At 42.0% G+C, this 13,811-nt stretch overlaps 1 protein-coding gene across 5 annotated transcripts in view; it reads left to right on the top strand.

Moving 5' to 3' along the window:
* The window catches only part of golga4 (golgin A4), a 212,248-nt gene that overhangs the window by 36,024 nt on the left and 162,413 nt on the right, over positions 1–13,811 (top strand). For all 5 annotated transcript variants that reach the window (XM_078540096.1, XM_078540095.1, XM_078540094.1 and 2 more), the window contains 3 exons: positions 3,240–3,560; positions 9,096–9,143; positions 13,199–13,255. In XM_078540096.1, the coding sequence (XP_078396222.1) occupies positions 3,240–3,560; positions 9,096–9,143; positions 13,199–13,255 (426 nt within the window). The remainder of the gene's footprint in view (positions 1–3,239; positions 3,561–9,095; positions 9,144–13,198; positions 13,256–13,811) is intronic.

Genomic DNA, 13,811 nt, shown 5'->3' with positions numbered 1-13,811 from the left:
ATGAGCTTGTGGCGCAGATTGAAATTGACAGGTATGATGTGGTGGGCATTATGGAGACACGGCTGCAAGGGGATCAGGACTGGGAGCGCAATATCCAAGGATCTACATCCTATCGAAAAGATAGGCAGGTTGGCAGAAAGGTTGGGGTTGCTTTGTTAGTAAGAAATGAAATTAAATCGGTAGCAAGAAACGACGTAGGGTCAGATGATGTAGAATCTGTGTGGGTAGAGTTGAGGAACTGCAAAGGTAAAAAAACGATAATTGGAGTTATGTACAGGCCTCCGAACAGTAGTCAGGATGTGGGGCACAAGATACACCAAGAGATAGAAAAGATGTGTAAAAAAGGCAAGGTTGCAGTGATCATGGGGGATTTCAATATGCAGGTAGACTGGGAAAATCAGGTTGGTAGTGGATCCCAAGAAAAGGAATTTGTGGAATGTCTACGAGATGGCTTTTTGGAGCAGCTTGTGGTGGAGCCCACTAGGGAACAGGCAATTCTAGATTTAGTGATGTGTAATGATTTGATAAGGGAGCTTAAGGTGAAGGAACCCTTAGGAGGAAGTGACCATAATGTGATAGAATTTACCCTGCAATTTGAGAGGAAAAAGCTGGAATCAGATGTAACGGTATTACAGTTGAATAAAGGCAACTACAGAGGCATGAGGGAGGAGCTGGCCAGAATTGACTGGGAGATGAGCCTAGCAGGAAAGACAGTGGAACAGCAATAGCAGGAGTTTCTGGGAGTAATTTGGGAGACACAGCAAAATTTCATCCCTAGGGAGAAGAGGCATACTAAAGGGAGGATGAGGCAACCATGGCTGACAAGGGAAGTCAGGGACAGCATAAAAGCTAAAGAGAAAGCATACAATGCGGCGAAGAGCAGTGGGAAACCAGGGGATTGGGAAGCCTACAAAGACCAACAGAGGACAACTAAAAAAGAAATAAGGAGGGAGAAGATTAAATATGAGGGTAAACTAGCCAGTAATATAAAGGAAGATTGCAAGAGTTTTTATTGATATATAAAGGGTGAGAGAGAGGCTGGACATTGGGCCGCTGGAAAATGACGCTGGAGAAGTAATAGTGGGAAACAAAGAAATGGCGGAGGAACCGAATAGATACTTTGCGTCAGTCTTCACAGTGGAAGACACGAGTGACATCCCCAAAGTTCAAGAGAGTTGGGGGGCAGAGGTGAGTATGGTGGCCATTACCAAGGCGAAGGTGCTAGGAAAACTGAAAGGTCTGAAGGTGGATAAATCACCTGGACCAGATGGATTACACCCCAAAGTTCTGAAGGAGATAGCTGAAGAGATAGTGGAGGCGTTAGTGGTGATCTTTCAGGAATCACTGGAGTCAGGGAGGGTCCCAGAGGACTGGAAAATCGCTAATGTAACCCCCCTGTTTAAGAAGGGAATGAGGCAAAAGACGGGAAATTACAGGCCGATTAGCCTGACCTCGGTCGTTGGTAAGATTTTAGAGTCCATTATTAAGGATGAAATTTCAGAATACTTGGAAGTGCATGGTAAAATCGGGCAAAGTCAGCATGGTTTCATCAAGGGGAGGTCATGCCTGACAAATCTGTTAGAATTCTTTGAGGAGGTAACGAGTAGGTTAGACAAAGGAGAGCCAATGGATGTTATCTACTTGGACTTCCAGAAGGCCTTTGACAAGGTGCCGCACAGGAGGCTGCTCAGTAAGATAAGAGCCCATGGTGTTAGAGGCAAGGTACTAGCATGGATAGAAGATTGGCTGTCTGGCAGGAGGCAGAGAGTGGGGATAAGGGGGTCCTTCTCAGGATGGCGGCTGGTGACTAGTGGAGTTCCGCAGGGGTCAGTGTTAGGACCACAACTTTTCACTTTATACATTAATGATCTAGATGAAGGAACTGAGGGCATCCTGGCTAAGTTTGCAGATGATACAAAGATAGGTGGAGGGACAAGTAGTATTGAGGAGGCGTGGAGGCTGCAGAAGGATTTGGACAGGTTAGGAGAATGGGCAAAGAAGTGGCAGATGGAATACAACGTGGGGAAGTGTGAGGGCATGCACTTTGGTAGGAAGAATAGAGGCATAGACTATTTTCTAAATGGGGAGAGAATTCAGAAATCTGGAGTGCAAAGGTACTTTGGAGTCCTGGTCCAGGATTTTCTTAAGGTTAACTTGCAGGTTGAGTTGGTAGTTAGGAAGGCAAATGCAATGTTGGCATTTATTTTGAGAGGACTAGAATATAAAAGCAGGGATGTGCTGCTGAGGCTTTATAAGGCTTTGGTCAGACCACATTTAGAATATTGTGAGCAATTTTGGGCCCCGTATCTCAGGAGGGATGTGCTGGCCCTGGGAAGGGTCCAGAGGAGGTTCATGAGAACGATCCCAGGAATGAAAGGCTTAACATATGAGGAACGTTTGAGGACTCTGGGTCTATGCTCGATGGAGTTTAGAAGGATGAGGGGGGATCTGATTGAAACTTACAGAATACTGAAAGGCCTGGATAGAGTGGACGTGGGGAAGATGTTTCCATTAGTAGGAGAGCCCAGGACCTGAGGGCACAGCCTCAGAGTAAAGGGAAGACCTTTTAGAACAGAGATGAGGAGAAACTTCTTTAGCCAGAGAGTGGTGAATCTATGGAATTCATTGCCACAGAAGGCTGTGGAGGCCAGGTCATTGAGTGTATTTAAGACCAAGATAGATAGGTTCTTGATTGGTAAGGGGATCAAAGGTTATGGGAAGAAGGCGGGAGAATGAGGTTGAGAAACTTTTCAGCCAAGATTGAATGGCGGAGCAGACTCGATGGGCCGAATGGCCTAATTTCTGCTCTAATGTCTTATGGTCGTATGGGTGCTTCTGTTAATCGCAAAGTAATTTGGGCAATGTATTAACCATCTGCATGGCACTAACTGAAGAGCCCAATTTCAACTTATTCATCGATTAATTGTGAGATATTATTGTAGAGCAAAATTAGAAGCTTTTTTGATAATGGGCTAAAAACTAATAAAACCAATTTTATTAAAACTATCAAACCCACATTCTGCCCATTGAGTTATACGGTGGAAATAAGTTCTGAGTCTGAGGCAGTTATTTAATGTAAACAATATTGACACAAAATTGATACTGAGTTGAAAGCAAATGTATGACAAATCAAAAGAAGCACCTGAAAATTTTGAATTTTTGATTAGTCTTTTATCTCTGTTGTTCTGAGACTTTATGAAGTTTCTGGCATTTGGAGAAATATGTCTGTTCTGTTGTAGAAGCCTGAGATGCAATCCTTTGCCCAAAAACTTCAACTCCGTGTTCCATCCATCGAGTCTTTATTTCGAGCTTCTTCAAAAGAGGCTCTTTTCCAGTCTCCTTCAAAAGAATCACTGGTACGATCTGCCTCAAGAGATTCCCTCAATCGATTTGATGCAGATGTTCAAAGTTCTGGTACCGCTTTTGACCCGTCGTCAGATATCGAAAGTGAGGCAGAAGATTCTACAGTTAACTTTGAGAGCCTTAGCAAGGACCCATCTTCCAACCAGTTCCGCAGGATGGAGCGGAGCTTGAGCAACTATAGATTGAAATATTCAGAGGTAAGAATTTTTTTACTCATTCATGGGATATGAGTGTCACTGACAAGGCCAGCATTTATTGCCTATCCCTAATTGCCTTTGAGAAGGTGGTGGTGAGGCAATGCCTTGAACCTCTACAGTTCATGAGGCATCGGTAGACATACAGTCCTGCTCCTGAAATAATATATTTGTTAGATTCTTCATATTTTCCTGTGGCGGAAACCATTTCCTTGCAATTCATAAACCGAGCACCTTAGCATCTCTCTTAAATACCCCAAAGATCCTCCCATACAATGTGTTGTTTTGAAATGATAGATGAACATGTGCAACAGCCAGATGGCACACAGCAAGATACCACAAACAGTAATGGAATGAATGATGGTGCTGCTTGATGGAACAACATTGGCCAGAACACACAACATCTTAGCTCCTCTTTTATCTGAATGGGCAAGTGAGGTTTTTGTTTAAAACTCCTGCTGAGGATTAGTATTTTTGGCATAGTAGTGCTCCATTGTTATAGCATTGAGGTCAAACTGTGGTATCTGCTCAAGTCTTAAAATGGGGCTTGGTCCCATAACTTTCTAACTCAAGGTGGCAGTGCTATCAGTCCACGAATACAGCACATTTATTGGTGCCTTCACACAGTGAATTGCTAAATACAGTTGTGTTAACTCTGTTGTGTCTGCAAATGTATGTGAAAGAGTAAAACATGAGAGCAGGAGGACGGGCTAGTGTGTGTAGCCCAAATAAATGTTCTTCACACAATTGTACGGAGTATCAGGAACAAGCTGAATGAATTGCATGCAGAAATTCAACTTGGAGGGTGTGACATGATAGCCATTACTGAGGCATGGCTGCGACTCTGGGAACTAAATATACCAGATTGTAAGATCTTCAAGAAAGATAGAAAAATTGATGGAGGCTGAGGAGTCGTCATCGTGATTAAGGATGAGGTAAGCAGGCAACTGAGACTTTGTGGGTAGAACTGAGAAATAAATAAGTGTTTATTGGGAGTTGTTTCGGACTGCTGGTAGTAGCTGTGATGTGGTATAATGTACAAATTAATGTACAAATTCAGAAATTAGATAAGCATATATCAAAAGCAGAGTGGTCTAATGTGGGTTTTAACTTTCATATAGATTGTGATAAGCAGATTAGCATATGTCAAAAAGGCTGTGAATTTCTTGTGTCTTCAAGATAGTTTTCTAAGACATTATGCCAAAGAACCAAGAAAGAGGGCCCTATTAGATTTAATAATGAGCAATGAGCCATATTTAACTAACAGCGTAACAGAGCTTGAAAGTTCATGTAATAGCAAAATTAAAATCCTTTCATGTAGATCCTACAATCATGAAACTCTCCCATACAGCTGTATTTGCTATCTTTCTTCCATGTCTCACCTGGTATTGTTGTCTTAGGAAAACAAGACCCTTTAAGGGACAAGATATTATTGATTTAGGCAGGAAACAGATCTTTCTTGATGAAATCTGCACACGAAGAATTTTAACAAAAGTAGTGTGCCATGAAAAATGAGATCACCCCATGTCTCTCGGTATTACTGTTTGTTGTGTTCAGGGAAAAGGCTGCAATTCCTCATTTGCAGTCGGTTCCTGAACTTGTTTGTGCCCTTCTCCCTAAGAACTTCGAACAGAAGTCTGATATATGAATGAGGATATGCACTCAAGGTGGGACTTACTGATTGATTATTTTCATATCTTGGAATAGTTTTAATATATATTTTAATTAAAGTTAGATCTTTGTGATAGGGTAATTTTCTTCATTTTATGGTTGTTATTCGTTTTTTTTAACAAATGAGCAATATGGGCAATAAAGTGAATTGAATTATATGTTCATAATGTTTGAAAGGGAGAAATACGAAACAAGTACTAAGAATTTGCTAAGGCTGACTTCAATGCAATGTGACAGGGACTGCCCACAGTAAATTGTGCAAATCTGTTAATGAGCAAAAAGACAGAGGATCTGTGGGGATGTTCAAAAAAGAATTTAATGTAACCAGTTTGTATCCCAAAGGGGCAAGAACTCTACTTGCCAAAAAAAGCTTCCAAGTGCAACTGAAGCACTAAGAGACAGCATAAAACTCGGAGAAAAAGCATACCAAGATACAAACAATAACAGAGATCCCACCAAATAGGAGAGATACAAAGAACAACAAAGGGTGATAAAGGATAGAGCAGAGTGCTTTCTCACTGATGAGAAATAAGGAACAGTGGCAGCCCAAAGAGATCCCTGTACATTGATCATTAAAATGTCATGGACATTTAGGTAATCAAGAAGGCTAAGTGGAATGCTGGCTTCTCTATCTTGGGGCTAGAATGTAAGAGGGTGTAAGTTATGCTACAGATTTGCAAACCCCTGGTTAGACCACTCTTAGAGCACTGTGCGCAGTCCTGGCCACTGCACCTTAGGAAGGATACATTGGCTTTGGAAGCAGTGCAGCATTTACCAGAATGATACCTGGACTCCCAAGGTTTAAATTATGATGAGAGATTCCCTAGAATTTAGAAGGTTAAGGAATTATTTGTTTTAAATGGATGGAATCTTTTATGTCCACCTGAACAGAAAATGCTGAAAGTACTCAGCAGGTCAAGTAGCATCTGTGAAGAGAGAAACAGAATTTACATTTCAGGTTAGAGATGCAACAGGTTTTATAAGCAAGTACAGAGGCAGGGAAATGAGAGGCCAGGATAAAGAACAAAAGGGCAGATTTGTGATTGGGTGGGAAGCAGAAGAGATTCAAGACAAAATGGATAAAATAGTAATGGAATATGTAAAGCAGCAAAAGGTGGGTCTAGAGGGAGTGTAAATGGGAAATGTGGAATCAATAGCTGCAATGAGAGCAAAGGCTATGATCTAAAATTGCTGAATTCAGTTTTGAGTATTTTTTAAATATTCGTCACTGGCTGGGCCAGCATTTATTGCCCATCCCTAATTGCCCTTGAGAACTGAGTGGCTTGCTAGGCCATTTCAGAGGGCATTTAAGAGTCAACCACATTGCTATGGGTCTAGAGTCACATGTAGGCCAGACCAGGTAAGGACAGCAGATTTCCTTCCCTAAAGGACAGCAGTGAACCAGATGGATTTTACTGACAATCGACAATTGGTTTCATGGTCATCATTGGACTTTCAATTTCAGACTTTTCATTGAATTCCAATTTCACCATCTGCTGTTGTGGGATTCGAACCCGGGTCCCCGGAGAATTACCCTGGGTATCTGGAGTACTAGTCCAGTGAAAATATCACGAGGTCTCTGCCTCCCCGTCTGGAAAGCTGTAAAGTGCCTAATCAAAAGACAAGATGTTGTCCCTTGAGCTTACATTGTTGAAACAGTTTTGGAAGCCAAGGTCATGGTGGGAGTGAGGCAGAGAATTAAAATGAAACTCAGGGTCACGCTTAAAGACTGAAAAGAAAGGTTCAGCGAAGTGGTCACCCAGTCTGCCTTTGATGTCTCCTGTGTAGTGGAAACCACATTTTGAGCAGCGAATGCAGTACTCGCTAAATTGAAAGAAGTTTTAAGTAAAATGCTGTTTCACTGGAAGGAGTGTAAGGGGCTTTTAACAATGAAAAGGGAGGGGTGTAAAAGGGTATGTCATGACAGCGGATCACGCTCCAAATTACTTACGGTCATATTGAACTTTTAAAGGAAGATGTGTTTTTTTTAAAAAAACATAGAAACAAAAGCTGGCTGAAAATGTAAAATAACCACTTGCTGGAAAATTCCTATGTGGATGACACTTGACCGACTGGTCCAGAGAGAATGGAATGTCGCATCTAAAAAGGTATCAAGGGCTACTTCAGACATAGACACTTGAAAGGGAGAGATACAATGCAAAAGGCTGAACTCTAATCGCTTGTGGTTGTGGAGACAATGGAGACTGATTGCCATCTCAGCAGAAACCATCTCCGTTGAGTTATATCTTAAAATGTGGACATGATCTGAGTTGAAAGAAAGCAGATTCTGGGTGAAAGACATGTTTGTTTTTCCCTTCCACAAATACATAAGAAAAGGGGTTAAAAAGCCAGCTGCAGATCTGGCCTGGGTGTGCGAGTGCTGGTGTGCGGAGAAGGTCACAGCTGAAGAACATCAACTTATCAAAGAGTCCTAGTCCAGGATTCTCTTAAGGTTAACTTGCAGGTTGAGTCGGTAGTTAGGAAGGCAAATGCAATGTTGGCATTTATTTTGAGAGGACTAGAATATAAAAGCAGGGATGTGCTGCTGAGGCTTTTTAAGGCTCTGGTCAGACCACATTTAGAATATTGTGAGCAATTTTGGGTCCCGTATCTCAGGAAGGATGTTCTGGCCCTGGAGAGGGTCCAGAGGAGGTTCACGAGAACGATCCCAGGAATGAAAGGCTTAACATATGAGGAACGTTTGAGGACTCTGGGTCTATACTCGATGGAGTTTAGAAGGATGAGGGGGGATCTGATTGAAACTTACAGAATACTGAAAGGCCTGGATAGAGTGGACGTGGGGAAGATGTTTCCATTAGTAGGAGAAACTAGGACCCGAGGGCACAGCCTCAGAGTAAAGGGAAGACCTTTTAGAACAGAGATGAGGAGAAACTTCTTTAGCCAGAGAGTGGTGAATCGATGGAACTCATTGCCACAGAAGGCTGTGGAGGCCAGGTCATTGAGTATAATTAAGACCGAGATAGATAGGTTCTTGATTGGTAAGGGGATCAAAGGTTACAGGGAGAAGGCGGGAGAATGAGGTTGAGAAACTTATCAGCCATGATTGAATGGCGGAGCAGACTCAATGGGCCGAATGGCCTAATTTCTGCTCCAATGTCTTATGGTCTCATGGCACCTCTGCAGCTTGCAGGTAAACACGTCTTTCTATGTTGCTGGAGACAAGTCACAGGTCAGCAAAGCCACAGTCAAGAACGAAATAGCACAGCTCTTCAGCTAATCTGTAGAACCAAGTGTCTCCAAACCAACTGCTCAGCTGCCAAAGTCAGCTCTACCGGAGTCACCCAACTTCACGGCCACAACATTTCACCATCTACTCCTCACAGACAAGTCTTTTTTTAACTTTTATTTTTGGTCTCAACTTCTCATGTCTAATCTGTGTGTGTCCGCGCATGCGCGTAATGTTTTTATTATTTTTTCTTTGGGTTTTAGTAACTAATAAACTCACTGTTTCTTTGACTCAAAGCCTGGTTAAATTGGCTCCTTCTAAAACGTAAATACATTTCAACTGGGAAAATGGATCCTTTTTAAATTAACCTTGTTGCGACCAACCAAGGGGGTTAAATAAAGAATGGGTGCCAGTTCATCCCTCCGCACCTGGGAACATAACAATTTGGGGTATCTCGTCGGGATCGGTCGTGACAGCAGGATCGGTCGTGACAGGCAGGTGTTAATCTCCTGCCCTTTCATGGGAAGGTACCCTGGGAAAGTGGGAGGGGGTTTGGATTCTTTGAGGAAGGCAAATCAGTTATTTGTAGCACTGTGCTTATTCCGCATACTTGGAAATGTGTGTATTTAAAATGGAATTTTGATTAGTATTTGCATAACATTATATTTTTGTTCCTTTAGTTAGTTACTGCTTATCGGACTTTGCAGAGAGACAAAGAAAAAATGCAGGTAAATGAGGATTCCAGCTATGATAGCCCATTATAGATCAGTCAGCAAACTGGTGGCTAAGGGTAAATAGTTCTGAGTATAAGTGTGTTGTGTAAGTTCTTTGTACCCACTGTTTGGTTCCAATGATTGAAGTGAGCTAGGACTTAATTCCTCTTAGCATATTTGGGATGATGAAAAGAATACTGCTTAAACATGATTTGCCCTTAACAAGCCCATGCTGGCTTTCATTAATTAATTCACATGTGTCCAAGTGACTGTTAATTTGGTCTCTGCTTATTGTATCTAAAAACACGACTGAGGTTAAACTGACTGGCCTGTAGTTGCTGGACATATTCTTACAGCCTTCTTTGAGCACGGGTGCAGCATTGACAATTCACTCATCCTCTGGCATCACAAAGAGGATTGGAAGATTATGGTCAGTGCCTCTGCAATTTCTACCCCTACTTCCTTCAGAATCCTCAGGTCTGTCTGATCCGGTCCTGGTGACTTATCACTTTTAATTGTAGCTAGCCATTCTGGTACCACCTCTATTAATTTTTAGCCTATCCAGTGTTTCAACCATCTCTTCTTTCACTCTGACTTTGGCATCTTCTGCCCTCGTAAAGACGGATACAAAGTACTAATTTAGCACTGCAATGTTCTGCTTGATCAATATTGCTACCCCTCTTTTTGCATCCCTCTTTCCTGAACGCCTTGTATCCAGGAATATTTAGTACCCAGTCTTGCCCCTTTTTGAGCAAGGTCTTTGCTATTGCCACAGGATCATATTCCAATGTGGCTACCTGCGCCTGCAGCTCATCAACCTAATTTACCATGGTCTGTGAAAAATAAAGCCAATATAGGCCTCCTTACATTCCCTCTTATTCCGATTCCGAATACTTAACTGCTTCTTCAAGTGCTATCTGCTTCTCCTAATTCTTTGTGCACCTTGTCCTCCTCTCTGGAGTTACCTTCTGGTCCCTATCACCCTGCAAAGTTAATTTAAATCCTTCTCAGCAGCACCAGCAAACTTCCTCACAAGGACATTGGCCCAGGCTCTGTTCAGGGACAACCTGTCTGACCTGTACAGGTCCCATCTCCCACAAAACTGGTCCCAAAGTCCGAAGCATCTAAAGCCCTTCCTCCTGTATGATCTTTTCAGCCTGACATTAAGGTACATTATCCTGCTATTTCTGCAGTTGGGCAAGAGGAGTAATCCAGAGATTTCTACCTTTGCAGTTTTACTTTGATTTTTTAGCTAGTTCTTGGAAATCTGCCTGCAGTATCTCATCCCTTTGTCGTTGGTACTGATATGGACCACAACTGCTGGCTGTTCACTCTACCTGCACAGAATGCTCTGCAACTGCTCAATGACATCCTTCACCCTGGCACCAGGGAGCCAACATATCATCCTGGATTCAAGTGTACAGAAACACCCATCTATTCCCTGAACAATAGAATCCCCTATCACAATTGCTTTCCCAGTTACCCTGCTGTCCCCATGTACAACTGAGACATTGTAGTTCTGTGAAGTTGGCTCACGCTCAACTCCCCAGAGGAACCATCACCCTCATCAGTTTTCAGAAGTGAATGCTGACTGGAGACCGACATGCACTCACTGGACTCCTGCACTACCCACTGGTCCTCCTTGACTGCTTGGTGATCACCCAGTTCTTCTTTGCCTGCATATCCACAAGTAGCGTGGTGACCATATCCAGAAATTTGGTGTCCTTGTCGCTCTTGACCTCACGGATGCACTGCAGTGATGCCAGCTACTGCTCAAGCTCCAAAACCCTGAGCTCGAGCTCCTCCAGCTGATGTGAGTTCCTGCACATGTGGTTGTTCAGGACATGAGAAATGCCCTGGAGTCCTCACATGTTACAGGATCTGCATTGCATGGGACTGAGAACCCCTACTGTGCCTCTCGTAGACTAACTAAAGTTTAAGGAAGTAAACCAAAGATTTATGCAAGACTTAATTTTAAAAAAGTCACCAGTCTGCACCCTTCCTTGTGCTGAAGATACTTTTACTTTTTTAACCTTGCTCGCTGGCGCTCACACTCTTTTTGCTTTGCTGCTCTGTCCCTTAACTCCTTCAGCTATGAGCTGCTTACCTCTAGACTCTCTGAGCAACCAATCACCTAGCTGCTGCCCTGTGACAGCAGTCCCTGGCTTTTTATTTTGTTGATTTGCTGTCCCAGTGCCCCCTCGTTCTAACTCCCCACTGCCACTTTTATCTGTTGGTCCCTGCAGCTTTCCTGAGGATGGCTGTCTCTTAGGTTCGCGTATCAATCATGATCTCGCTGAATGTGAAACATGCTCAAGGGGCTAAATGGACAACTCCTGTTCCTATGTTTCTAGGAGTGTGATTGCCCCTTTTTTTGTTAATCAGTTCAATCCATAAGGCCTCGTTTGATAACCCTTCTAGCATCAAATCCCTCTTCACAACTAAGATTGTTTCCTTAACCAATATTTCCTTTTTTTATTCCCCTTCTCTATCCCATTTGGACATCCTATAACCTGGAATGTTGAACTGACATTCCTGCCTTTCTGTAAGTTTCAATCATAGCTACTTCAAGTCATTGCTACATACCATAGTTCCAAGCATCTATCTGTGCCCTCTGCTCATGCCTGCCCATGCCTTATTCACAAGGCATCTTGCATTGAAGTATATACCGCTAATCACTGAACAGCCCATACGTTGTCTATCTTTTAACCACTCTTTATTTGCCTTCCATACTGACTTAGTGATTTTTTGTTTTCCATTTTCAGCATTGATTCCCTCCCTTCTGAATTTTCACTTGGGTTCCCATCCAAACTAGTTTAAACCCTCCAAAACAGCACTAGCAAATATTGTTGCCACAATATTGGCCGGGTCTCTGTTGATGTGTAACTTGTCCTGCTGTCCAGGTCCTACCTCTCCAAGGAATCTGAAGCCCTTCCTCCTGCACGATCTCTCCAGCCATGCATTGAATCTGTTCTGTCTTCCCAATTCTGTACTCAGCAGTTGTGGCATACGGAGTATAATCCAGAGATGATTAGCTTTGAGGCCCTACTTTTTGATTTCTTTCCTAGCTCCCTAAAATCTGGCTGCAGGACCTCATCCCTTTCCTTACCTGTTATTGGTCCCCAAAATGGACCATGACATCTAGTTATTCCCCTCCACCTCAAAATACTCCAACTGCTCAACAATTTTGACCCTGTCACCAGGGGAACATATGTCACTCTGGAGTCACTTCTGGGGCCACAGAAAATGGCAGTATGTTTTCTGAAATATTGATTCCTTTTCATGATTGCTTTCCTGACCTCCCTCCTCCTCCTCCTCTATAAAGCTGAGGCCTCCATGGTGCCATAGACTTGGCTCTGGCTGTACAATTGAGGGATCTTTGCTCTCAAAGCATTCAGAACTAAATAATGGAAATACAATCAGCTTTTAATGAGATCATCTTTGTTCAATAAATTAAATTTTAATATTACATGCAGTATTTGGAATTTAAAAAGTATTGCACATGATGAAAGGTGCAGAGGTGGCTCTTGTAAGAAATGTACTGTCATTCAGTGGTGAGAAATCTGACTTGGTTTGATTATTGATTTCAGTTGAAAACCACAATGCAGCCAGGTCAATCAACCTTCCTCTGTGCAATCACATAACTCAGTTCAAGTTATTGAGCATTGAGTTTTAAGATTATTTGCATGTTTAATTTCTGCTTTGGCAAGCCTGTTCTGAGTCAGCCATGCATGACATTACTGAATTAAGCTTGGTTAAGTTGTTTGTAATAACACAGACATAGTTTTGTGAGAGGCTTGCTTTTGAATATCGATGAAAAGAATGATCTAAATTTAAATTTTAAGTAGAATATATTTTGCATCCCAATTGTTAACTGTGATGTACAATGAAATTTTTAAAAGCTTAACTTCATTTTATTATTTGTGTGTTGGGATATTAAAAGGATGATGAAAAATACAGCTTGCTCCAGCACAGAGAAATGCAAAATGGAGATTAGTTGATTCATGAACTTGTTTGTACGTGTAATCCTGCACATTAATTTTAAAATCATTTCTATCCACTGCTTTTAGGTAGTTCTGAGTCAGGGTCAAGATAAAGCCCTGCGCAGGATTGGAGAATTACGTGAGGTAAGACTCTGCACATTTTGAGTTAAACTCTCTGTTGCATTGTTAAACCACATGAAATCAGAGGGTGATGGAATCCTCCGAAACTTCTGAATTCACCCTCCTTTTAAATTTTTTGTCCTCTTTTGAGAGGTGGTTCTATTGTAATGGCTGACGCTTTTATTTGGGAATATGTAAAAGTTGATTTGTGTGCTAGATGCATGTTGCTGTACAGTGAAAGTGCTGGTACTATTTATAATATCTACTAGTTGTAAATTTTAGTGAATACAAGTATAAGTCCTTGTCAAAATAGCTGAGGTACCTGAAAACAATGCTTAATATGTTTGCCTTTCATAAATTCAAAGGAAAAGAACAACAAGGAAATTAGATTTTCAAAATAATCTAATACTCAATTACTTATATGATATTTTCTTTGTTGCATGAGATGAAGCAATTTGTAGTTGTGTAGTAGAATTTCAGTGGAGTAAAAAGTCACTTTCAGACTGATGTGGAGCTGCGTGTTGAATGCATGCGTTAATGTACAATTTCAGTTTAGCAGTTCCCCAGTTTTGCCTGTAGC

Source organism: Cetorhinus maximus, chromosome 4 (assembly GCF_964194155.1).
Source record: "Cetorhinus maximus chromosome 4, sCetMax3.hap1.1, whole genome shotgun sequence".
NCBI lineage: Eukaryota > Metazoa > Chordata > Chondrichthyes > Lamniformes > Cetorhinidae > Cetorhinus > Cetorhinus maximus.
This window is presented reverse-complemented; position numbering and strand designations above follow the sequence as displayed.